The 27,529-nt window shown below is 38.3% G+C and overlaps 1 protein-coding gene across 4 annotated transcripts in view; it reads right to left on the bottom strand.

Moving 5' to 3' along the window:
- Positions 1–27,529, bottom strand: part of cntln (centlein, centrosomal protein) — a 144,168-nt gene that overhangs the window by 68,652 nt on the left and 47,987 nt on the right. For 3 of the 4 annotated variants that reach the window (XM_026204410.1, XM_026204407.1, XM_026204406.1), the window contains 2 exons: positions 22,344–22,465; positions 17,559–17,654 (listed from right to left, as the gene is read on the bottom strand). In XM_026204410.1, the coding sequence (XP_026060195.1) occupies positions 17,559–17,654; positions 22,344–22,465 (218 nt within the window). The remainder of the gene's footprint in view (positions 1–17,558; positions 17,655–22,343; positions 22,466–27,529) is intronic. The other variant, XM_026204408.1, reaches the window with a different exon arrangement.

Here is a 27,529-nt window from a genome sequence, read left to right as displayed (position 1 = left end):
ATCATATAAAAATATATATAATTCTAATGGATAAATATGGAGTATATAATAATATACATTTCCATTTTCCATATTCGTGATGTTGCCCATTTGAAGCTTAACTATTATTCATTAGGTAAAATAGGCTTTGTAGTTCACACGTGTTTCAGTATCGATGAAAAAAAAATCATAATAGACAAAAATATGCCAAAGTGGACCGCTGCTCACACCGAATGGCACGGTGAACGGCTGCACATGAGCCAGCAGCGCGATCAAACAACTGAAACAGAAAATACTAAATTTTTGGTCACACATTAAAGACATAATTCCAAAATTCATTTTGTTAGCAGTTTGAACAATCTAGTTAATAAAAATTATTTCTAAATGCTGGAACGTTCTCTCATTTCGCTCTGCATATGGAACCTGAAGATTTTTTTTTTAACCAAGAATGAACCGAAATGAAACATTTAGCTTTTAATCCGTGTGTGTGTGTGTGTGTATGTGTGTTTGTGTATGTATGTATGTATGTATATATATATATATATATATATATATATATATATATATATATATATATATATATATATATATATATTAGTGCTGTCAATCGATTAAAAAAAATTAACTAATTAATCGCACAATTTTTTAAAATTAATCGCAATTAAAAGACTGAAACTTTTTGGATATGTAAATGTAAAATGTAAATAATTAATGTAAACTCAAGACAAAGAAACTATTTAAATTCAAAATATGATTGTTTATTGGAATTTTTGTTTAACTTGTAACACAGATTTTCTCATGTAAACAGCAATAAACCATCAATATCCTCCAAATTAACTGTTGGCTTGAAAGCCATATTTATTACAGAAATAAAAACACAGGCATGTAAGTACCATTTGAAGTTCAAAACAATCAATGCCAATAAAAAACAAAAATGATTTCCATGTTGAATTCTAAGTGGATTGCAAAAAAATTCCAAAGTATAGTCATTGCCAGTGCTTTAAGTGGGCCAGTATGCACCGGTACTCACCGCCACTTCCAAATATAGCTATTGAGCGTACCGCCACCTCTCCGTGCGCCCAGAACGTGCTTGTAGCGTACCGGTACGCTCATTTGGACATCTGTTTTAATAGAGGTTTTAATCTTTTTGCCGATTTTCAGAGCGCCCTTCACAATGCAAGCTTCCTAATTCATCCCACCGAGAGCAGAAACTGCATTACCCATTCACCCTTAAGTTATACAAGTGAATAGCGCATGTGTCGCTTTTCCCACTGTTAAGTGTCAACAACTCAACGTGGCCGGAGAAGGTGTGTGAAACTCGTTGTGAGTTATACTAAAGCAAAATCTTGAGTATTTATTGTCTGATAAACATTAAAAACTGTCCGCGGAGGTTGAGTCGTCCTGCAGCCCCCGCTGGCTGTTCATTGGCTGCAGCATCTTTTTTCTAAGTTCTAAAAAAATACCGTAGACGGCAAGGCACAAATTTAGATATTCATTTATCTAATTAATCTATAGCCTATGCACAAAGCCAATATGATCTTTTTGTCCCCTTTTTGTTTTAAAGCTTGATGAAGAGAGAGAGCGCAAGTTGCTGCTGCAGCTGAGGAGGACAGTGATGCACGCGCACAGGAGTGATTGACAGTTCGCGGCACTGTGTACAAAAAATACTCCGCTACACAATTATTTCTTTATTTTCGTTTAAGCTTATTAACGTTAGCGTTACAGAAAGGTCTGATTTACGCACTGTTACAGTCATTGTTTTTTTTTTTTTTTAAACAATGACATTTGAGTTCATGATTTTAATGTTGCTGTTTCTTGTGGCATACTGAATGAAGAGTAATGTTTCTTGTGGCAGACTGAAGAGTAATCCGGCAGAGTTTTATACTGAAACTTTCCGTCTAAAAGTCCTTCCTTGGTCTTATCCATATTTCTTTGCACGTTGATCACACATAGGCCACAACTGGAAATAAAAAAAACTGCAACCGCGTTAATTGCGTTATTTTTTTTTAACGCGTTAAATATTTCAAATTAATCGAATGCGTTAACGCGCTAATTTTGACAGCACTAATATATATATATATATATATATATATATATATATATATATATATATATATATATGTAATGACTGTTTAATAACAATAAGCTGGAAAAAAGTAAAGGTGTGTAAAGGTCTTTCTTTACATTTTTGATGAGTAGACTGTAGCCTAAGACTATCCCACGTTTTGAAATTAACTCACTGTAAATTTTTTAATGGTTTTGTGGATGTTACAATGTTATATTATAATGTTATTGTTGTTTTACGTCTTCCTTTTATCTCCGTTTACAAACCAAACCTTTTACAATTACATTCAGTTCGCAATCCGCCCATTTGCGCCACCTGGCGGTAGTTTTGTGAATGATTTTTAACACACGTTTGACTTGCAGTTAACGCTGTGTCGGAGGTACACGTGGCGGTATTACCCATTCTGGTTGTCCACCTACTGTAGATAGATGGGCATGTATGGAAATGTTTTTTTTGTTTTGCTAAGATTTGCATGGTGGTGTGTTCTAAATGACAGTTTTCCTAAAATTATATCCTATTGTCTTATTTCTAAAAAAAAAAAATAAGAAACATCCCACCCAATATATTATCTTGCTTACAGTATCGCATTATACTGCAACATATAGCATCGCAACCCCTGTATCGTGACACAGCCCTAGGAGAAAGCAATATTATGGATTAATAGTGGATTATTGTGATGTTTAATCAGTTGTTCGAATTCTGTTTCTGACGCAGTGCAGAGGATCACTGCAGGTGAAAAAGTGATTTAATGCAAATTGTATTCAAATCTGTTGAAGAAACAAACTCATCTACAGCTTGTATGGCCTGAGGGTGAGTACATTTACTGATTAATAGATTAATCAGATTAATACCTGTATTTGTGTTGCACCAAATGCATCTCACTGTCAGTCTGTCACATTGAAAAATTGAATACAATTTGCATTAAATCACTTTTCCACAGTGAGATGTTAGTCTGTCACATTGCATGTATGTCATATGAATATGCATATACACCTGTTTGAAAACATAAATGTGTGTGTGTGTGTGTGTGTGTGTGTGTGTGTGTGTATATATATATATATATATATATATATATATATATATATATATTAGGTATATATATTAGGGGTGTAACGATTCACTCGTTTTCTCGATGCATCGATTACAAACCCTGTCGATTCATATGCATCGATCTTGAAACATGATTTTTGAATCGTGAATCGCCTGATCTTAAACAGCAATCGATTCAAAATGCTAAGAATCGAATGAATCGCGATTTCTATAGCAATTCAATGCTTTCAAAATGTATGCTACACATTAAATTACTACACGCACGAATTAATGGAGACCTTGAAGAGTGTTTGTGAATCGTGCCTATCTGTCCTTCACGCGCTCCACTGTTTACTGCCTGAGACTGTCACAGGATTGCGCTCGCGCTCATCTCTGACGCAGCTGACGTGTGATCTATAGGACTCGTGGCCAAGTAGTTTTACTTTTCTGCAGTTTGTCAATGGCTCTCTGCATCTTACCGACGGAGTTACCGGAGCCGTCGACAGCTGTATTTATTGCATGGACGGAGCAGAAATGTAAGTGTCTAAATCATATGCACAGATCCATTGAATGATAAATGTTTTTAAACAATGCGGATGAACCGAATATATGAAGGAAACTTTTAAAATTAACCACAGCATTAACAACGACCTTGAAATAAGAGCGCGAGATTTATCTGATAATCAGATGCATGAAAGTAGCGTCTGTTTCATTAGCAAACAGACTCTGGCGCGTTTTCTCTCAGAATCATTCGCTGATGGAGAGGAAAAGTTCAATAGAGATTAAGACGTTTTCACACTGAAAGAGAAGTGATCTCGCTCTCATAGATGTGCCAGGCTATATCTGCAGCTAAACTGAATAAAAGCAGAATGAACTGATGAAACTAAAAAAAAAAACAACAAACAATTTATGAATGATGCAGTGCTAATTGACATTTATTACAGTACAGAAACTATAAAGTATATTTTCTACCTTGTTCTGTGCAGAACATTTAAATAATTGTTAATTAAATGTAGCCTAGTATATAAAACAATCATAACATTGCCATTAGGAAAAAAATATTGATTACAAATGATTGATTATTGTCCAGCAGTGTATTTGATTTATTACAGCTAATTAAAAGTAGTTAAAAAAGAAGATAATTCCTTGTAAAAAATAATAATAATAATAATAATTATAATTATTATTATTATTATTATATAGGCTACATACATAGAATGATTGTATTTGACATTTCTGTCACTTCTGAAATTATGACTACGCCCCTGGTGTGACAAAATGTTAGCTTACACATAATACTCTTTAAGCTCTTTTTTAAAAACTTGGCTTACATACATTTTTGCGTATGCCATGTCGCATCATTAAATTAGCATTTAACAATGGACAAAAGTTTTTTTTTTTTTTTCTAACCTATGGTTCTCTAACCATAAATGCTACTGTAATTTGCCCCCTGACTAAGCATTTAAAGAATTTAGTAGAAGCATTTAAATAATCCCGTGAATGCACTTAAAGAATGCAGAATGGAATCTTTATAATCGAATCGAATCGAATTTAATTGTGAATCGAATCGAATTGAATCGTTCTAAATTTGCAAAAATCGTTCTTGAATCGAATCGAAAACGTATGAATCGTAATCGAATTGAATCGCTGCCTTGCCAAAGATTCACAGCCCTAATATATATATATATATATATATATATATATACACACACACACACACACACACACACACAAACATATATATATATCTGTGTACTCGATGGTGCCGCACATGGCTGCTTCAGTGCTTGGCTCTCCAGTGTTTGTGCTGTTTTTGTTCGTTTTTCCTGTTTTTTGTTTAACAAACACGATCAGTTTCACCAGGGATGAACTGCTGAACATTCGGCAAGACACACCACAAGATCTTTTACCAGATTTAAATTACTCAGACGTTTTACTGAACGTTGTTATCGGAGGAGTGGCGGCGCTAATCAAACACTTCAGAACGCTCAGACGGGGGAAGCGAGCGGGAGCGCTCGTTCAGACTCAGGAAGCGCAGATTTCGAACGCCGTTGCCTAGCATCCATCTCGCAAATCTCCGCTCTCTACCCAACAAAACAGACAAACTCCTTCTGCTCTCTCGGACAAATAAGGATTTCTCTCACTCTGCTGCTCTGTGTTTCACGGAAACCTGGCTGAATGACTCGTTCATTCTGGTGAGTGTTTACATTCCTCCACAAGCGCACGTGAGCTCAGCTTTACAGAAACTCGCCGATCAGATCACAGACACAGAACAACAACACCCGGACTCTGCTTTAATCATTCTTGGGGACTTTAACAAAGCCAATCTTTCCCGTGAACTGTCAAAATATAGACAGCATGTTAGATGTCCCACCAGAGACAGTAATATATTGGATCACTGTTACACCACAATAAAGGATGCATATCACTCTGTTCCACGAGCAGCTTTGGGACGTTCTGATCACTGTCTGGTTCATCTTATACCGTCCTACAAGCAAAAACTTAAACCTGTAGTAAGGACTGTGAAGAGATGGATCAGCGAAACAGAGCAGGATTTACAATCTTGTTTTGACCTCACTGATTGGAGTGTTTTTGAAGCTGGTACCACCGATCTGGACGAACTCACAGAGACCGTAACATCCTATATTAGTTTCTGTGACGATATATGCATTCCTACCAGGACTTATTTAACATTCAACAATGATAAGCCATGGTTTACAGTAAAACTCAGACATCTTCGTCAGGCCAAAGAGGATGCCTACAGAAATGGGGACAGGGTCTTGTACAATCAGCCCAGGAACACACTGAACAAAGAGATCCGAGCGGCTAAAAAGACCTACGCTAAAAAGTTGGAAGACCAGTTTACTTCCAAAGACTCAACTTCAGTGTGGAGAGGTCTAAGAGCCATCACGAACTACAAGACACCATCCCCTTGCACTGAGGCTAATCAACAACTTGCTAACGACCTGAATGAGTTTTATTGCAGATTTGAAACCTCCAACACCCATTCAGACCATCTCCCTACACAACCATAAACACATCCTGCAATCCCACCCTCCACACCTCCTGCTCTTCAAATCTGTGAAGATGATGTGCGCCAGGTCTTCAAGAAGAACAAAAGAAGAAAAGCACCAGGCCCAGATGGTGTTACACCAGCCTGTCTGAAAATCTGTGCTGACCAGCTGGCCCCCATCTTTTCACAGATCTTCAACAGATCCCTGGAGTTGTGTGAAGTGCCTTCCTGCTTCAAACGTTCCACCATCATCCCCATCCCAATGAAACCCAAGATAGCAGAACTTAACGACTACAGATTTGTGGCTCTAACGTCTGTCGTCATGAAGTCGTTTGAAAAACTGGTTCTGGCTTATCTGAAGGACATCACTGGACCCTTACTGGACCCCCTGCAGTTTGCTTACCGAGCAAACAAGTCCGTGGATGATGCAATCAACATGGGATTGCACTTCGTCCTGCAACATCTGAACAAAACAGGGACTTATGTGAGGATCCTATTTGTGGATTTTAGTTCGGCTTTCAACACCATCATCCCAAGAGCCCTTCAGACCAAACTGACCCAGCTCTCTGTTCCTAGCTCTATCTGTCAGTGGATCACCAGCTTTCTGACAGATAGGCAACAGTTAGTGAGATTGGGGAAATTCACATCAAACAGCTGCACCACCAATACTGGCGCCCCTCAGGGATGTGTTCTCTCCCCTCTGCTCTTCTCCCTGTACACCAACGACTGCACCTCTAAAGACCCCTCTGTCAAGCTCCTAAAGTTTGCAGACGACACTACAGTCATCGGCCTCATCCAGGACGGTGATGAGTCTGCTTACAGACAAGAGGTTGAGCAGCTGACTGTCTGGTGCAGTCTTAACAACCTGGAGCTGAACACGCTCAAAACAGTGGAGATGATCGTGGACTTTAGGAGAAACCCCCCTGCACTTTCCCCACTCACTATCATGAAAAGCACTGTGACTGCAGTGGAGTCATTCAGATTCCTGGGAACCACCATCTCTCAGGACCTGAAGTGGGACAATCACATTGACTCCATTGTGAAAAAGGCCCAGCAAAGGTTGTATTTCCTTCGCCAGCTGAGGAAGTTTCACTGCCACAGGAGCTGCTGAAACAGTTCTACTCAGCCGTCATTGAGTCTGTCCTGTGTACTTCAATAACTGTCTGGTTTGGTTCAGCAACAAAATCAGACATCAGAAGACTACAGAGAACTGTTCGGACTGCTGAAAGGATTATTTGTGCTCCCCTGCCCACCCTTCAAGAACTGTATACATCCAGAGTGAGGAAAAAGGCTCAGAAAATCACTCTGGATCCCTCACATCCAAGTCACCCCATCTTTGAACTTTTGCCATCTGGCTGGCGCCTCAGAGCCGCAGGCACCAGAACAGCAAGGCACAAGAACAGTTTCTTCCCTCCGGCAATCTACCTCATGAACAGTTAAATGTTCCCTACTTATGCTTATAAACGTGCAATATCCTTATATTTATTTGTTAACCCTCCATCCTAGTACATCTCGGCATCTTACTCAATCCTATTCCATTATCATTTATAGCACAATTGTTTATACACTTATTTATTTGCCAATTTGTAAATCTTTGTGTTTTTTTTTTTGTCTGTGTGTTGTTGTTTCTGTGTACTGGAAGCTTATGTCACTAAAACAAATTCCTTGTATGCGTAAGCATACTTGGCAATAAAGCTCTTTCTGATTCTGATTTTATATATATATATATATATATATATATATATATATATATATATATATATATATATATATATATATATATATATATATATTAGGGGTGTAACGATACGCGTATTCGTATTGAACCGTTCGGTACGAGGCTTTCGGTTCGGTACGCAGTACGCATGTACCGAACGGTTTGTTGGACTAATTAATTATATTAGGAAAATAAATAAAAATTGTGAAATCTAATGATATGCGTTCAACAAGGTAGCCCAATAACCCAAACGACGTAACAGGCAACGCCCCTGACACTCCCGAAGAAGAATAAAAAACACCAACTTATATGCTTATGTTAGGCTACTCAGTCAGGCGCTCGCTCACTCAGAGTCAGTAGTGCTGAAGGCTCGTTGCAAAATGGCCAATGCGTTTAACAGACCAGAAACAGAAGATCCTCCGATAACCAACAGGTCTGGTGTTTGGGTGCACTTTACCAATCGATCGGGACATCCAAACAAGCACGGAAATCAAAATGGACTAGTACTGTACTGTGTCGGAATTTCCTGAGCAGTACGATACAATTAACAGGCCTGCACGTTACTAGATAGAAGAACAGTTACAAATAGAATGCATGCACGGGCAGTTTTTAAAACTCCACCTACTTTGCTCTTGGCATAGTGCAGCGCAACTCACGTTGTATCTGAAGGGCAACGCTGAGCCCAGGGTCCAGCGCCGCGCATACCGCGTCCTGTGTGAAAGACCCTTTAACCATTTTCAACGAGCCTTCAGCGCATACTGAGTGAGCGAGCGCCTTACTCTGTAGTGGAAAACGCAGGTTTTAAGATGCTTAATGTAATTGAGCCCCATTACAAAATTCCTTCACGAGCCCATTTCAGCCAGACCGTAATTCCTGCTTTGTTCCAAAAAACGTAAGCCATATAGAGAACCAATTGAGTAAAAACACACTCAATATAAAGAGTTATAGAGTTCCATATAAAAAGTTACAACATATATATAGCTGATTATTCCATATTTCAGTTTTTCATCAGATTCAAAGATTCTATTAAAAACAATTCAACTTGGAGTGCAAAACAACAGAACAACTTTTATGCTAAACAATATCTAATCATTTTGTGACATTTGTATGTTTTTAGAATACTATTTATTACAAAATAGTCCATCTTGTGCTTGTTGTTGCATGTGCAAGAAACACTGCTGTACTATTCATGACTGTCATCAATGGAATTTAGATTTTAAATTACTCTCCAAAATTATTATTATTATTTCTTATCAAAACAATTACATTCATTCAATATATATTTAAATATATATATTTTTTCACACAGTATTAATAAGTCTTTATACACAAATATGTAGTAGCTTTTATATTTTAGAAAAGGGATCTGCAAGGGTGATTTCCCCCACAATCCAAAGACATGCTGCATAGGTGAAACGGATACCATAAATTGCCCGTAGGTGTGAGAGAGTGTGTGAATGTGTCAGTATGTGTGTGTGTGTGTGTGTGTGTGTTAACCTTGCAATGGACTGGCCATCCATCCCAGGTGTTACTAAGAAGCTGGGATAGGCTCCAGCATCCCCATGACCCTACATAGGACAAGCGGTTTGGAAATAGATGGATGGTCCCTCGCAAGGAGATCATTAAATTTGGGGGCCCTTAGAATAAAAAAAGTTTTAAAAGCACTAGAGGTCATTGACATCCCTTCCATTACTGTCAGGCAAATTTGGAATATCATTATATTATTAATTTTATTTATAAGAAAGAAATTTATAAATAAATAATAAATAAAGTATTTGTGTGTGTGTATATATATATATATATATATATATATATATATATATATATATATATATTAGTGCTGTCAAAATTAGCGCGTTAACGCATTCGATTAATTTGAAATATTTAACGCGTTAAAAAAAAATAACGCAATTAACGCGGTTGCAGTTTTTTTTATTTCCAGTTGTGGCCTATGTGTGTTCAACGTGCAAAGAAATATGGATAAGACCAAGGAATGACTTTTAGACGGAAAGTTTCAGTATAAAACTCTGCCGGATTACTCTTCAGTCTGCCACAAGAAACATTACTCTTCATTTAGTCTGTCACAAGAAACAGCAACATTAAAATCATGAACTCAAATGTCATTGTTTAAAAAAATATATATATAAATAACTGTAACAGTGCGCAAATCAGACCTTTCTGTAACGCTAACGTTAATAAGCTCAAACGAAAATAACGAAATAATTGTGTAGCGGAGTATTTTTTGTACACAGTGCCGTGAACTGTCAATCACTCCTGTGCGCGTGCATCACTGTCCTCCTCAGCCGCAGCAACTTGCGCTCTCTCTCTTCATCAAGCTTTAAAACAAAAAGGGGACAAAAAGATCATATTGTCTTTGTGCATAGGCTATAGATTAATTAGATAAATGAATATCTAAATTTGTGCCTTGCCGTCTATGGTATTTGTTTAGAACTTAGAAAAAAGATGCTGCAGCCAATGAACAGCCAGCGGGGGCTGCAGGATGACTTAACCTCCGCAGACAGTTTTTAATGTTTATCAGACAATAAATACTCAAGATTTTGCTTTAGTATAACTCACAACGAGTTTCACACACCTTCTCCGGCCACGTTGAGTTGTTGACACTTAACAGTGGGAAAAGCGACACATGCGCTATTCACTTGTATAACTTGAATGGGTGAATGGGTAATGTAGTTTCTGCTCTGGGTGGGATGAATTAGGAAGCTTGCATTGTGAAGGGCGCTCTGAAAATCGGCAGTGCATGTAAAAGATTAAAACCTCTATTAAAACAGATGTCCAAATGAGCGTACCGGTACGCTACAAGCACGTTCTGGGCGCACGGAGAGGTGGCGGTACGCTCAAGAGCTATATTTGGAAGTGGCGGTACTGAGTACTGGTGCGTACTGGCCCACTTAAAGCACTGGCAATGACTATACTTTGGCATTATTTTGCAGTCCGCTTAGAATTCAACATGGAAATCATTTTTGTTTTTTATATGCATTGATTGTTTTGAAATTCAAATAGTACTTACATGCCTGTGTTTTTATTTCTGTAATAAATATGGCTTTCAAGCCAACAGTTAATTTGGAGGATATTGATGGTTTATTGCAGGTATGTTGTTTACATGAGAAAATCTGTGTTACAAGTTAAACAAAAATTCCAATAAACAATCATATTTTGAATTTAAATAGTTTCTTTGTCTTGAGTTTACATTAATTATTTATATTTTACATTTACATATCCAAAAAGTTTCAGTCTTTTAATTGCGATTAATCGCGATTAATCGCGATTAATTTAAAAAAATTGTGCGATTAATTAGTTAATTTTTTTTAATCGATTGACAGCACTAATATATATACATATAAAAAACAAATGCGGGTGCAAACAATTTTCACCGTGTGGACAGGCTTACATCCATAGTAAAGACCCATTTACACCAAAATAAATAAATACAAATTATATATACACAATAACTATATTGCTGTTCACTTCATCACATGATAACAGTCAGTTTATTCTAAGCATGTACAAAAGGTCTGTTGTCTTCCACTTTAAATGCTTAAGCTCTTTAAAGCACAGTTGATTCTAATTGACTGTCAAAGATTTTATCATTCGTCAGCTGAATAAATATTTTTCTGAAAGAGATTCCAACGTTACTGTTACTCTATTTTATTTTCGTTATAGTTGTGGTGTGAATTTTCCTATTTTCATGGAGTGAGATCAATTATTATAACATTATACTTATCATTATCTCTTCTGGTGAGAATGGGCCTTAAATACAGCAGGATGAAAATCCTTAAATTTGCACTCTTAAGAACTATAAGACTCCCATTTGAATTCAAGTCCAGAATAATCGAGCTATGTTGTAAGAAAATAGATATTTCAATAAAATCTACTGCTTTTAAGTTCCCTTTTCTAAGAGTGAGCTAAAAGAAACAGCAAAACATTAAATCACTGAATAGTGAGCTGCATATTTTAAGGGCATCATTAATCAAACAAATAATTAATGGTGGGGGCAAAAGTTGCGCTAGTCTTCAAAACAGACATCAAGCATTCTGACTTTATATGTTCTTCCATTTCTGTCTCTCTGTCTGGGACCCAGGGCAAAAAGACACTCATTACTCCTAATACCTTATAGCAATCAAGATGAAAAGAAAAAAAGCATCAGCACAAGATGGGTAAACTTTATTAAACTTCATTAAAGTCAAAGTCGGGGATCATGTCTGTAATGGTCACACTCAGTGGAGGGCGAGCAGCGTAAATCATCTCAAAGGCTTTTTTCCAGCTTAATGGCTTGGTAATTTATACTTTGATGTTGTTTGAGTGTAGCTATCACTGTCTAAGGGCTGTTTATTTTGTTTATGATGCCTAAATAATTCCTGGCTCTTTTTACCCATAAACCCTAAGCAACAATTAACAACTGCGGACATCTCAAGTAGAGGCAGATGCATAATGAGGAAGAAAGAGCAGATGGAAACAGCTCTATGAACGGGGAAGGGGGGGGGGTTGGATTAGATATTACAAATGGGCACCTTGCAAATGATACCAAAGCTCTTGTCTTGCTACAAAACAAGATATTTTAATCTCAAAGCATCCAACACGCTGCTTTAGCTGTCCCAGCAATTGACTGAATTGCTCAATTGAAATTGAATGTTCTCTCCAGAGAGCTATCCAGACTTTTTCCTGACAATGGGTGTGGGTCGCCCTTGCAGGCATTCCTCTGTGATTAAACACAGGCATTGATTGTTCGTCCTGTTTCCCTGCTGATTTGAATTTGCTATTAGCAGTTGGCACATTCGTCCCTGAGGCAAAAAATCTAATGATTACCTACAGTGAATGCACACTAAAATATACAGACATATAGAAGTAGTGTTGAACAAATACAGGTAATGTGCCAATATAATGTTTTTTTTCTCCCTTCAAATTAATGCAAAATAATTAATTTATTCCAAATACACTCTAAAATGCAATTAACATGCAATGACTTGAACAAATTATTTTTTTTTAAAGTTAAAGGGTTAGTTCCCCCAATAATCAAAACTATGTAATTAATAACTCACCCTCATTTCGTTCCAAACCAAGATGAACCAAGATGAACACCGAGCCGAGCCAGATTGACTTGTTCTCGAGTCAAGAACCGTTTCTGTCAGATGCGTCTGATTCGAGAACCAAGGAGCTGATGATACTGAGCATGTGTGATTCAGCGTGAAGCAGAATGGCACACAGACTGTCTGAACCGAACTGATTCTTTTGGTGATTGATTCTGAACTGATTCTTTGCTAATGTTATGAGCCCAGGTAAACTGAAGGCTTGAATCAAGGGCAATCATCGCAAATGAAGTCATTAGGTCGAGCGCAAAAGAACCAGTGAACCGTTTTCTTCAACCGGTTTATTGAATCGAACTGTCCGAAAGAACTACTAGTTAGCTGAAAACCGATGCAACCGGTTTGTTTTTTTTGTTGTTCGTTCATTATCTGGCTCGGCTCGGTGTTCATCTTCAGTTCTCTCTTCACAGCAGTTCAGTCAGTGTACTGTTTGAGTACATTAGTTACTCCGGGATATTGGTTTGTTTTAACTCAGAGGGAGTGTCAGCCACATTAAAAAAGTTAACAGCTTAAGTCATTTGCGGATTAATGCTTATTGGAGACGTGAACCATTTTTTTATACCAAATTTTTATGGGGTCGCAAATGTATCACTGATTATTATTGTACCTACTTATGTGTTATACTATTATTTAACATGAGCATTTATTAAAACAGAAATGTGTATTTTAAGAATACGTTTTATAACGTGCTCCGAGCATTCAACACATCAAGTTGGCTTCAGCCCCATGATGCTGGAAAGCTGAACTGAGCATGTCTCACAGATAGCAACACTGAACCGAGCTCTCCTTCAGGACATTCGCGTCATCCTGCACCTGAACGAACAAATAAAAATCGCAGTTTAAATAAACAGAAAAAAAAGAGCGAAAAGCGAAAGAGTGTGTTCTAAAAAGTATGTGGTTATGTCTTAAGTGAAAGTAAAGAGTTGCAAAAAAATCGGATGTGTATCATTATAATGGATGCGTTTGTCTCTTAAGGTGACCGCGCCTAATTTACTAGCTCTGCAGTCAGTGTCTTTAATGTATAAAAATGAAATTAAATCACTCACTGCTCTTGATTAAATTACTTTGTAGTTTTAACAAGAATTAATCCAAAGTCAATCCAAAAATCAGATAGAATTGTTTTACTAGTGGGTGCAGGTCACTATTGTAAGTGAGTATGGCAAAATAGTGATCTATTATACCCAATATTATAATATTAAAATATTATACCCAAACATTCTTCATACTGTAGGCTACCAGTGAAATTGATTAAAAAATAATAATAATTAGGGACCTGACCATGTTTTGCTTAAGTGTTTCTTTTTTTAATTGCTAATGCAACCTTTTCACACCACAGACTGAACCAAATTAAGCATTGCTTGCTTGGTAACTGTTCAACAAAGTATTGATAGTTTACAGACAGTTGTCTGAAGTTTTGGTTGATTCCATTACATATCTTTTTATCAAAGTTATCCGACATTATCAAGATGAATTTGTTCTGAGTAATTGTCATATTTTATTACCAATTTCTAAACTACAGCAAATAAACTGTGATGAGAAATGTTGAAGGTGTCTGAATACATTGTGTATTAACGACAGACACTTACTTGTCATTGTGTATTTTATTTTAGTGAAAACTATGCAGTGCTATTTTAAATTAACAAAAACAAACTTTAAAAAATGTAAACATTATGTAAATAGCACCAATAAATAAATAGAATGAACATACAGTACAAATTAAACAATTTTAAACAGGGCCCACTGTACAACCTGCATCGGGGCACTGTGTGTAGCCTACTGTAAGAAATAGAACAAGGCATGTGGTTTAAAAGATGGCAAGTAAAATAAAAAGCACATCTGTATGCAATACAGTTTAATTATTATCCAGTAATTACTATAAATCATTTGTGCGACCAAATTATGTTTTGCGCCAGTAACTGAAAAAGTTAGTAGCGCAAGTGCCACCAGTGGAAAAAGTTAGTGTAGTTCCCCGACATGAACAGTATACCGTGCAAACAGAATCAATGGAGGGGCTGAGAGCTCTCGGTCTAAATCTAAAATATCTTAAACTGTGTTCCGAAGATAAACAGAGGTCTCAAGGGTTTGGAACGACATGAGGGTGAGTTATTAATAACATAATTTTGATTATTGGGTGAACTAACCCTTTAAGCCATATCAAAAAAAATAATTAAACTTATTAAAATAAATTATATTTGTAGATTTTTGTGCATTACGATTTTGGTAAATACATTACACAAGTGTAGCAAAAAATGTAGGAACAAAACCTAACCTTCAAAGAACACAATTATATAGTCACTCAGGGTGGAAATGCACCGTTTTACATGCATAAACTGTACAAGCTGAAGTTGAACAGTGAATGAACACAAAAAGACTGAAGCAATTTGCTAGCAGGTTAATAAACTCACCTATACTTATCCTTTACATATTAATCATACACAACATAAACCGATTATTGCAACTTGTTTACGCATATGTGAATGCACACTCTCTATAGTGGCTCACTGAAACAAGTATAAAGTAACACAATGAATAACTAATTAATTAACATTGTCATTTTTCCTCATCTACAATATTATTTTTGAAAACTAAAACTAGATGCCATTTAAGAGTAAATCTACAGTGTAAAACGAATGAATGCTGATTAATATTATTTAATGGACACAACATTTAATTGATAATTACTTGATAATAATCTACATGCATATATTAAATTGTTAAATTAAATTTTTTTTAACTTTTTACTTGGTTACACATCAACATTTTAATTAATATGTAACTACATTTTTCAAAATCCGATGAAAACAAAAGAAAACAATGAATAAGCACTAATTTTTTTCAACTACATTTTTAAAAGATTTGTCTTTTCTTTATCATGTCACTGACCCACTTAACAGCGAGGCCTAAAAAAAAGACGTCTCCATTCGGACTCAATATCTGCTAGAAAGGGTGCAGAGTAGGAGACCTTCAGACTGTGAAAAGCACTTGAAGGAAACGAGTGCAGCGAGAAAAGGCAGAGGCAGAGGCTCTGTAAGTATCCAGCAGCCATCTTCGTAGGCAATTAAGACCAGATAAAACTACAGACCTCAATAAGGTAATTAACCATTAGCAGATCATCGTGACGCTTATGAGCACAACCTTCACAAGCACAATTATCCTAATACAGTCAGTAAAATGGCAACCTGGCATCTTCTGCCAGCACAGACCCATACCCATGGCCCATCCTTAATTGTGGGCCATCAACAGTAATTTAGCTCGCTGTCCCACATAACAGCTTGATAAACAAGACCGGCCTAATTACACCTTGCATGTTCCGACCCAATCCTCTCAGAGCAAACGATAAATAAAGCAAGGTTAAGTGCCAACGTAAAGAAGCCAGGAAGCAGATGAAACAGAGGGCGTGCATTGGACCTGTGCTTCCACAATCACATAGTCGGTAATATTCGTCTCGGGCAAGTGGAGATCAAAGACAGTGCTCCCCTTCCACCTCAACATTGTAGGTTTTTTTTTTCCTTCCCGCTCCTGAAAGCATGAGTTAGGCCGGCCTTAGTTTACTCCATGCTCGCTGGAATGGGCATGACAGGGATCACAGCTAACCCCGAAGGACAGGTGCTGCGTGGCTGGAAAGAGAGCAGCTCCCTCGTGCTCCTCGCAGGTCACTTCCAAGCAGTGTGTTAGTGTGAGCACGGCGGCAGAAGGCCCTTAACGGGGAGTGTTGGCTGCTAGCCTGTAATTAGCTTGGACAGCTCAGGCTCAAAGAGAGAGAGGGAGGCAACCAGGCTACATCATAATGAGCTCAGCTGGGATTAGGAGGACAGGCAGCCGGCAAGGTGGAGGAGTGAAAATAGTGAGCCCTCCTGTATGAGCGAGCCGGGGGTAGAGATCAAGCAGGGGAGGGCCAGGCCGCACTGGCTGGCAGAGTTAGACCCCTCAGCAAAGGACGGGCCAAATGAGGCCTGGCAAGGAAAGGGCCAAGGCGGCCTAATGAAGCGCGACACTTCCTGCAGACGAGATCAGCAGTAATTAACACATGCAGGCGCACAGACTGTCACTGAATGTACACTCGAAAAATCTCGAGGGAGCAGACCTCAAGACAGGAATGTCAGTGTGTTTAGCTGCTATAAATGTCTAGAGTTGCACCGAGCATCTGTATTCAGTGTTGTATTAAGGAAGTTGTTTACAGAAAAGCCTGAAGTAATTTTCTTTGCTTTTGATATTTTTAGTCAGAGCAGTATAGAGTCACATGCAAAAAATGGACAATGGATTGAAAGATCTAGCATACTAGCTTTGGAAGCACTTTGGACCCGAAATTTCAGTCCTAATAATTTTCTTTGCATTTGATATTTTTAGTCAGAGCAGTATAGAGTGACATGCAAAAAATGGACAATGGATTGAAAGATCTAGCATACTAGCTTTGGAAGCACTTTGGACCCGAAATTTCAGTCCTAGAGGAAATCATTGTAACTTTGTGTTGTGAATGTGCTTAAAAGCATTGAGATGGACAGTTTTTTCCCCGTAAGTTCTGTTTGAAATGACAATATCATTTTTCCTTGAAGTGTCAGCAGTCATCCATGTGAAATTGCTGTAGAATCCCTGCTGGGTGCTAATAATGACTGTGACGGCTCTACATGACCTGACAAAACGACAGACACTTACTTGTCAGAGAGTAGCTTTTTGTTCTCCTCCTTATAAAACACCAATTCATTCCATAAATCCTCGCTGTCCTGCTGCACTTGTGTTTTGCATTTTGACCTGAAATATTTGAGAAACAAACAAACAATAACAACAAAAACAAAAACAGTTACACAAATAGCAGCATCTTTCTGACTAGATACATATGAGAACTTTAGGCTTACCACTCTTTCTCTGTTAAATTTTTTTACAGTAAATAACTCCCAAAACCCAAAATATCAGAAACATTTATGAGAAGGGATTGATTCCGGCATTGAACCCGGGTCGGGGACCTAGTAACATTGCCGGGTTTAACCCGGGACGAGCGCTGTGTGAACAAAAGCCAGATCTAATGCTGTGTAGCAGCAGAGATCAGTTAGCTAATGAAGCAGAGATCAGTTAGTTCCTCACTTTCACTTTTGCAGATCGTTCGCTTGCTTCAGTGAAAGTATAACGTGCCTAACGCTTTCGACTCGTACACTGCACGTTACGCCCTGATGTCACGTGTCGTTATGGGATCTTTACGGGTTGTGTGTGAAAGTGTGCACATATCCCGGGTAATCACTGGAAGTGTGAAAGTGCAAAATGTGTCTACTGCACAGTCCTGAACTGTAATTTACCCATCACAAAATGTAAGTTATGCAGGAAATATTTAGTATGAACGTATCTGGGATTATAAAAAAAATAAATAAATTCAAGATTACAACATACAACAAATACTATATAAAGCTTTAATACTATATTGCGATAATACTGTATTCGAGTCGCATAAGGACGTATACCACACATTTTCTTGAATGTTTGTAACATTGTGTAATGTCCTCAGGTCTTTTCACTATACAGTCACTATAAAATTCTCAAATGTAAGTTTTGATGTATGTGTTTTTTCTTCTTCTTTTATATGTCTTTTCACTGACCAACATCCATTATAGACTACTAGAAAAATTTGAGAATTTTTTTTTTTTTCCTAGGGCTAGGTTGGTTATTGCAAATTACGATAATTTACTAAAATGTTAAAAATTTCAATTTGCATAAAACACTGTTGAATTATTTACATTCAGTCATTATACTAATAAAAACTAATGTAGCACAACATAATTACATAACATACAGTGGATAATTAGCTATGAAAAGATGTGGACAGTCATCTTTGTGGCTGACCTTACTGGATATTTTGTAGGAGTTCCCTTTCAGACAAAAAAAAAATATGAGAGAAGAGTATTTAAATGTATTATGCAAATTGATTTCCTAAGTTTTGTGGCGGTCAATTTACTGGTATTCGCGATATTATTTAGTGCATGTGTTTTTGATTACATGCACCCAATTATCCTAGGCTCTGCTTTAATGCAACCCAATTTTAATTTGCCCTGATCTTGGTAGACTGTGTAGATCATTATGGAAATGATCTGGCTGCATCTATGTTTCTTAATTTGCGCATTGTCAGTAGATCACCCACAGAACTTTCCACTCCCATCTGTGCATGCTTAAAATGTTTGCATTGTATGAATGTACTGGACTTCAGATATAAAAACACTGACTCGTTAGTGTGTTTACACTAATATTTACAAAGTTAACATACTACCTAATGAAATCAGATGGTTTCCCATTTTCAATTCAATAGAATGTGGTAAACCCAATATGACCAAGTTGTGGACCATTCTTATCTAATTTACTTTGAGAGCAGAACTGAAAATTAATTTTTAGTGTGATTTTTGCTTTTCACATGATAAAAAATAAATAAATCAATAACTTGTATAAAGAGAATCATTTTTTAATCAGATTTGCTATGTTCAGCTGTGGTTTGAATGCAATGCAAATGTGTGGTTTGAATAATTTGTGTTCAGATTTGTCAACGTGAAAACGATCAAGTTCTCTTTCTTCCACTGACACTGTAATAAAAAAGAAACAACAAAAGGTCTTTCTCTTAGTTTGCACACTAATTTTAAGTCAATATTACACAAGCAGAACAGCTCTGTAGCACAAATACTATTTAAACCCTATTCCACAGACACGCTCCTCTCATAACGTCCTTGAACCTACTGTATGGCAGAGTGCCTTTGGGTTCTGTGGGAGTAGTCCTACATCATGTGAAAACATTCACCCTGAGAAGCCACTCCTCAGCTAACAGCTTAACAAGCAGCAGCCCGGAGATCTTCTGTATTAATCCATAGAGAAATTGCAAAATTCAGTATAACAGCTATGAATGGCCTGAAGGACGTACCCACGAAACAGACCTTAGAGAAAGATATCTCCATTCCCCTCAAGCCTCCTTCACCTCCATCTCACTTCATTATACAGTGAGCGAGTAAACTGCGAAATAGTAAACTTTTCTGAAAAGGCAGCGCCTAATTTCTTTGATTCAGCGAATCTGTTTATGAGTGCAACTTTGATCAGCGTGTGGATGTTTTAATAAATTTTAATTTTATTTACACATCCCAACACACCAAGTCTGATTTACAAACTTGAAAATCCCTTCTGGAAAAAGAGAGGGTATGTTTTTGTGTTTTGCTAATAGTGGTAGACCTAATCGTGAATGACGTCGTGGGTTACACAGGGCTGCAGCATTCTAATGAGATGTTAGTCTACAGCCGAGCTCTGAGACTCCTGCTGGGGTCCACTCTCGTTTGTGCTAATACATGTGTAATAACACTAACTCCTCTAAAATATCCAGACTGATGCATGCCTGACCATCAGAAATGGTTATTTGGCCAGAAGATGTGGTTTAGGCTAGCAGCTCACTAACTGATTTTCCACTGGTTTTGAGGCATTGGGCACATTTGCATAACTGTTAAAACGTTTATTTTAAAAAAAGTTTGTTCAGCAGGTAAACATAACAGCCTGGTTAACTCGAATCCCTGTGGAGTTACTGACACTACCAGCTCTGAATGGAATATGAACGTTACTGTAACAGGACTGGAAAGCTTAATAAAACAATAGCTCCCTGGAAAAGTAAGTATTTTTCCTCCCTTATCAAAACTAAGAAGAAGGAGATTATCAGAGACTCTTTCTCTTTTGTGCCTCTGTTACAATCTAACACACACACACACAGAGTAGAGGTGGGTAAACTCACACTCCTTTCACACGGGATAATGTTGCACTGCTGTTTTCTTTAATTAACCCAAAGAGAGCAGAGCTGACAAGGTCAACACTTGCATCCCATGTGGATACTCAACATACGCTTCCATTATATACGTTGAAAAGGCTTGTGAAAAAAGAAAGGGGAAAATGTTAAGGGGGTTGGGGAAATTGTCATGACATTTTGCTGCTTCTAGGGTTTTAGGTTAAAACCAAAGACTCAAAGGAGGGAATCAAAACCTTTTCTTTCAATACCCACCCCCCTTCACTTTTTTTCTAGTTCTCCATTCTGCCGATATAAACAGTCACCTTGGCCTTTTAAGGATGAAGTACTTCTGCACCCCTCTTCCTAAGAGCCAAAGCCTGCACTGCATTTCACAGCGATTAGAGCAAGGGTGGGAGACAATATATATATATATATATATATATATATATATATATATATATATATATATATATATATATATATATATATATATATAGAATGGTATAATACTATACCATTCAAAAGCTTGATGTAAATAAAATAATTGTAACAAATAAATGTAACCACAACAAATGTAACAAACAATGCTGTTCTTTTAATTTATCAATATATTTATTTATATATATATATATATATATATATTTATTTTTTTTTTTGTAGAAAATCCGATTGTTAAAAGTATTTCTAAAGGATTGTGTGACTGAAGTAATGATGCAAAAAACTCTGTTTGAAAGTCAGCTTTGTTTGTTCCTAATAAACTGTTTAACTGCACTCGCAAGTGGATATTAAATTATGTTGTAGGATAATTAAATATATTCAAAATAAACTACAAACATAAAATTATATACATTTATTTTGTCCTCACATTCTTTCTTGTAACTCTTCCCTCTCAGTGACACAGCTGACTGAAAGGCTCATAATGCAGCTCATTATGCGGCCCTTTGTCTTCTCAGGTGGAAATCAAAATGATATTCATGATAGTTGACGCCTACTCGCAAATGACTTTTACCAACAAAAAGTGTCTTAGAAAATTTAAATCAATATATTGTTTTCTGTGAGTGAGTAAACAAGATGATTTTCACATAGTTTAGAAAGAAAAATTCTAGGCTACAAGCTCCAGTTCTCAAAAGTCCCATGAACCAATGTTCTGTATGTGTTTTATGGCCTTATTAAAGTAATTTACAATTTTTAGTTTTTCACTAACCACGCACATTTTTTTCTCAAAAAAAAAAAAAAATTTACATACATGCTGCTCACATATTATTATAGCCCAGTTTGTGCTGATTACAGTGAGATTAAACTTTAGCCATTTAGATGTTTATAAGAAACATGTCAGGGCATGACAAAACTTCTCCAGGTCCCAAAAATACCCTTAGACTCCAGAGGGTTAAACAAAACATTACTCTAGAAATGTAGAAAATTGCTTGTTCAGCTTTTAAGTATGTTAGGTTTTTAACTACAACAGCTTTGAAAACACTCAAAGTGGTCTGTAGGTACATATAATTCTGTTGTTTTTGTCTGAGTGAGCAAATAAATTGAAAAAGATAAACTGAAAGAAAGTAGTCACTGATTGTATTATAATAGTACTGTTTTTGAGTGATGAAAGTGTGAAGTGGGTCCTATGATCTATACAAAACTGTAATGAGCAAGAGGATGATAGACACATTTATATTATTATGTGCAAATACCAAGTTATAAATATTACTTACAAGTCATGGGTATCTTCAACTTCCTTCAGCCGCTCTGTTACTGTTCTGTAGTTGGTCTGAATGATGCGTAAACGGTCATGATGTTTGGCATGGGCTCTTCGCAGATCCTCGTTCTCCTTAGTCTGTAGTTTACATATGACCAGAAATGCAAACAAACACAATTAAAATCTTTACTGTATGAATTAGATGAATTCAAATGTGCACATAACCATTACAATAGGCAGTGGGCAATTGCAATTGCAGATCCAAGACTGGGTTGCCCTTGACCAAGGCACAGAGCCCCCTACTGGTCCCCGGGTTCTGCAGCAAAAATGACTGCACACTGCTCTAGGTGTTTGTTCACAGGTTTGTCTGTGTATTTGTTCACTACTCACTGTTGTTTGTGTGCACTTGGATGGGATAAATGCAGCTTCTAACAAATTCCAAGTATTACACACCATACACTTTCATTTTCAATCACATATAAGTTTAAAAATCAGGGTAAAATGTACTCTGTTACAAATGAAACCTTGGTTCAGAATCAGAATCAGAATGAGCTTTATTGCCAGGTATGTTCACACATACAAGGAATTTGTTTTCGTGACAGAAGCTCTGCAGTACAACAGTATAACAGTGACAGAACAAAAAACACATAATAAAAGAATAAAATACAAAAAATACCAATAAGTAGGTAAGGAATGACAATATACAAATTGACAATTGTATGGCAGGTATATTACAAAAAGCAGTTATGTATGTACAGGTATATTATGTGAAAAAACTTGCACTAAGTATGTGTGTTAGATAAATATGTGTATGTTTATAGAAATATAAATAGTGTAGTGTAGTGTGTTCCACAGTTGTTATCCATTGTTCATTAGATGGATTGCTTGAGGGAATAAACGGTTACTGTGTCTGGTCGTTCTGTTGCACAGTGCTCTGTAGCGTCGACCAGATGACAACAGTTCAAAGAGGGAGTATGCTGGATGTAAGGGGTCAAGAGTGATTTTACTGGCCCTTTTGCTCACTCTGGATAAGTACAGTTCTTGAATAGAAGGGAGGGTTGTACCAATGATTCGCTCAGCAGTTCAGACTACACTCTGTAATCTTCTGAGCTCAGATTTTGAAGCTGAGCTGAACCAGACGGTTACTGAAGTGCAGAGGATGGATTCAATGATGGTGGAGTAGAAATGTTTAAGCAGCTCCTGTGACAGGTTAAACTTCCTCAGCTGGCGAAGGAAGTACAACCTCTACTGGGCCTTTTTTACAATGGAGTCAATGTGAATGTCCCACTTCAGGTCTTGAGAGATAGTGGTGCCCAGGAACCTGAATGAATCCAATGCAGTCACAGTGCTGTTCATGATGGTGAGTGGGGGGAGAGCAGGGGGGTTTCTCCTGAAGTACACGATCATCTCCACTGTTTTGAGCATGTTAAGCTCCAGGTTGTTAAGTGCACCAGACAGCCAGCTCTTTAACCACCTGTCTGTAAACAGACTCGTCACCATCCTGAATGAGGCCGATGAGTGTGGTGTCGTCTGCAAACTTCAGGAGCTTGACAGAGGGGTCCTTAGACGTGCAATCGTTAGTGTACAGGGAGAAGAACAGTGGGTATAGAACACAGCCCTGGGGAGCTCCGGTGCTGATTGTACGGGTGTTGGATGTGTATTTTCCCAGCCTCACTAGCTGCTGCCTGTCTGTCAGGAAGCTGTTGATCCACTGACAGACGGAGGTGGGCACAGAGAGCTTAGTTAGTTTGGGCAGGAGGAGGTTTGGGATGATCGTGTTATAGGCCGAGCTGAAGTCCACAAACAGGATCCTCACATAAGTCCCCGGTCTGTCTAGGTGTTGCAGAAATAATGCAGTCCAAAGTTTACTGCATTGTTCACAGACCTGTTTCCTCTGTAGCCAAACTGAAGAGGATCCAGCAAGGGTCCAGTGATGTCCTTCAGGTGGGCCAGCACCAGTTTTTCAAATGACTTCATGACTACAGACGTTAAAGCCATAGGCCTGTAGTCATTTAGTCCTGTAGTTTTGGATTTCTTTGGGATGGGGATGATGGTGGAGCATTTGAAGCATGAAGGGACTTCACACAGCTCCAGTGATCTGTTGAAGATCTGTGTGAAGATGGGGGCCAGCTGGCCAGCATGTATGCTGGTGTACCACAATCTGGGCCTGGTACTTTTTTCCTTTTCTGTTTCTGGAAGACCTGGTTCACAGTATCCTCGCTTATCTGTATTGCAGGCTGTTTATCCTGCCTAAATGGGGCGGAACGCTCGATGTAAACCTTTAGCACCCTGATGGAGCAGAGTAAATTAAACTTCTGATGGATGAAGTGCAGAGAGTGTAATGACCTGTGCCCTGAATGGAGTAGAAAGCACCTTAGGAATATAGCAATGACTTGGTTTCAGGACAACCTTAGAGTTGCCAGGCCCGAACTCCAGGCAAGTAGGGCTCACAGAGAGCGCCTGTAAGTCGCCATTTCATTTGACCAATGCTAATACTAGCAGCAGAGAGATTTTCAAGGACAGGGACCAAAGGTCATCAGACTGCAGTGGCTCAAAGGGATGACCCTTCAGTGCCTGCAGAACAGCGTGCAGTTCCCACGTAAGGACAGTGAGGGAACGGGGCAGAGTCAGCCTCCTAGCTCCCCTTAAAAAAACTGACAACAAAGTTGTTTCTACCCACCTACTGGCCTGCTATAGGAGCATGTGAAGGTGCAATAGTTGCTACACAGAACTTGCGTATGGATGGGAAGCTTCTCTTATCCAACAGCTCCTGCAGGAAGGACAATATCACTGATACGTCACAGACAGACAGGTCCTCACGGTGGGTTGAGCACCGAGCAGAGAACACCGACCACTTAAGAGCATACAGGCATCTTGTAGACAAAGCTCTGGTCTAAGAAATGGTGTTTAAAAAAACACTCTAGGAGGCTTGCAGTCAAGGGGACTAATGCGTCCATGCCCTTGAAATAATAAATTGGGCAATGAGAGTTGACTTTTGAGGTGAAGAGGTCCACATCCACCTTGCGGATCTGTGGATGAAGCATCCACTCCTCTGAGGGGACATTTTGATAACATGTCTACTCCTTGGTTCAGTTTGCCCGGAACTGCACTGCTTTCAGTGAGCGCAGATTGAGTTGAGCCCATTCCAGAAGATGCTCTATCAGTACAAAGAGGCACCTTGATGGAAGCCCTACCTGGCGATTTATGTAGGAAACCATGCTGTCTGAGTGGACACGAACGTGGTGTTCCTTCAGGTCTGGTAGGAGGGTTTGAAAGGCCCAACATACCGCCAGCATTTTGATTCAGAGGTCTTCTTGATTTGAAGACCTTTCTTCATTTTCAACCAGTGACCGAAAGTAGGTTTTCCATCCATGCACTCAGGGCGCAATTCAGGCATCTGAGAAGGAGGATGGGCTTCAGGCCGCCAACTTTCTTGTGGATGAGGAAGCAAAGGCTGTAGAAGCTTAACTTACTCTGAGCTGGAGAAACCGTATCTTTGGCTCCCTTTCACATCAGATTTTTCATAGCTGAAAAATGGGGGTTTCTGAGGAAATTTAAGTTATTAGCTTCACTTTGAGACTGCAGTGAGACTTGGCTGCCTCCTCTTTCAGTCCTTTAGATCAGGATGACGCCTGAGTTGCAGGATCCAGCATTATTTTGGGCCGGGGTCCCTGGCACTTCGGAAATGGGTAGCATTTGGCCAAGCAGGAACATTGTTGAGGCTTGGCTGACTGGGCAGCTGTCACTTGTGCAGGTGTGGCTGCTGAGTCGCACAGACTTGCAGCAAATAGAGGTAGCTGCAGAGCCAAGGAATTTTGGCAGGAAGTGTCGCGTTGCCTGGGATGACTTTTGTGCCTCCGTGAAACGCTTGGCCAACCGCTGGCCCGAACACACCAGCGGGAGAAACTTGGGCACCAAGGGAGGGAACCGTCATCGAGTGGAGCGTCGAGGTCACTTGCCCAGCCGAGGCACGTCCAGCAAGGGCTGAAGTAATCCTACACGGCTTGGATGGATGGGTGGCCTTTGACTTCCAGCCGATAACAGTGGGCGGGCAAGGATGTGTGGCCACTGACTCGCCCAGCGAAGGCAGCTTCTCATATCCTCAGCTTCTCTGCAGTCCACCGAAGTGAAGGCGGATGAAGCAAAAGTACAGCTCCTCCATGACCGAGGCTGCTAACACTCTTAAAAAAAAAGGTTCTTAAATGGTTGTTTGGCAGGATGTATCTGGAAATTGAGCTAAATTGTCCTGTCTGGTCCAGAACTCATTCCAGATTATTTTTCTATTAGTTGTGGTGAAGTTGTACCGTGGGGAAGTTGTTGCCTAGAGGTTAGATAGATAGACTCCTAACCCTAAGGTTGTGGGTTCGAGTCTCGGGTAGGGGTGGGCGATATTGACAAAAATGTATATCTCAACATTTTTTTTCAATACCTTGATATCGGTATTCAGGCAATATTTTTCCTTTAATCCTTTAAAGAAATTGGCAAAGAAGGTCCAGTTGGTCTTTTGACTTGCTGCATTTGACCTATTATTGTATAGAATTACTAGTACATAAAGATATGATACATTATTTATTTAAACATGAACGTTACTGTACTAAATATTTATTTTAATACAAGAACAGTGCTATTTCAGTACAATATATGTACGTAATAAATTAACTTTGTGCTTTGCAATCAGTACTCCATTAGTAATAGACTAACAACAATGTAACTACCTCTTTAAAAAAAGTTGTGTTTTGCAAAAAAAAAAAAAAAAACATTAGAACACAACACAATATAACATCTTTGCACATTATATTAATATAAAAGATGAGGATAAAAAAAGACACTTCTCTGCAGTATGGCTCCGAAGTTCTGCTGGACCACAGATCGGAGGTTGTGGCATAATAGATGACCTTCTGCAATTTATGGGACAGTGTTAGTCGACAAGACTTGAACAGTCTTGGTAGAGCTGTTTCACTGAATTATCTCCTTGAAGGCAGATTATTTCTGGGATGTAAAGTCTGTAACATTTCTTGAAACCCGTCCTTCTTGACTGATTGAATTTGCAACATAGACCTTGCAATAAAACTTGTTACAGAGCTTGTAATCGTTTTCCACTTTTCGCTTTTTTTGTCATATGGTGTTTTCTTTGTGAATGCTTCTGCCAAGGTCTGTTGTGTCTGTTCTTTTTTTTTTTTACCGTGATTGTAGCAGCAGTGC

This window comes from Carassius auratus, chromosome 26, assembly GCF_003368295.1.
Source record: "Carassius auratus strain Wakin chromosome 26, ASM336829v1, whole genome shotgun sequence".
NCBI classification, from domain to species: Eukaryota; Metazoa; Chordata; class Actinopteri; order Cypriniformes; family Cyprinidae; genus Carassius; species Carassius auratus.
The sequence above is the reverse complement of the archived record's forward strand: the minus strand, read 5'-3'. Positions and strand labels throughout refer to the sequence as shown.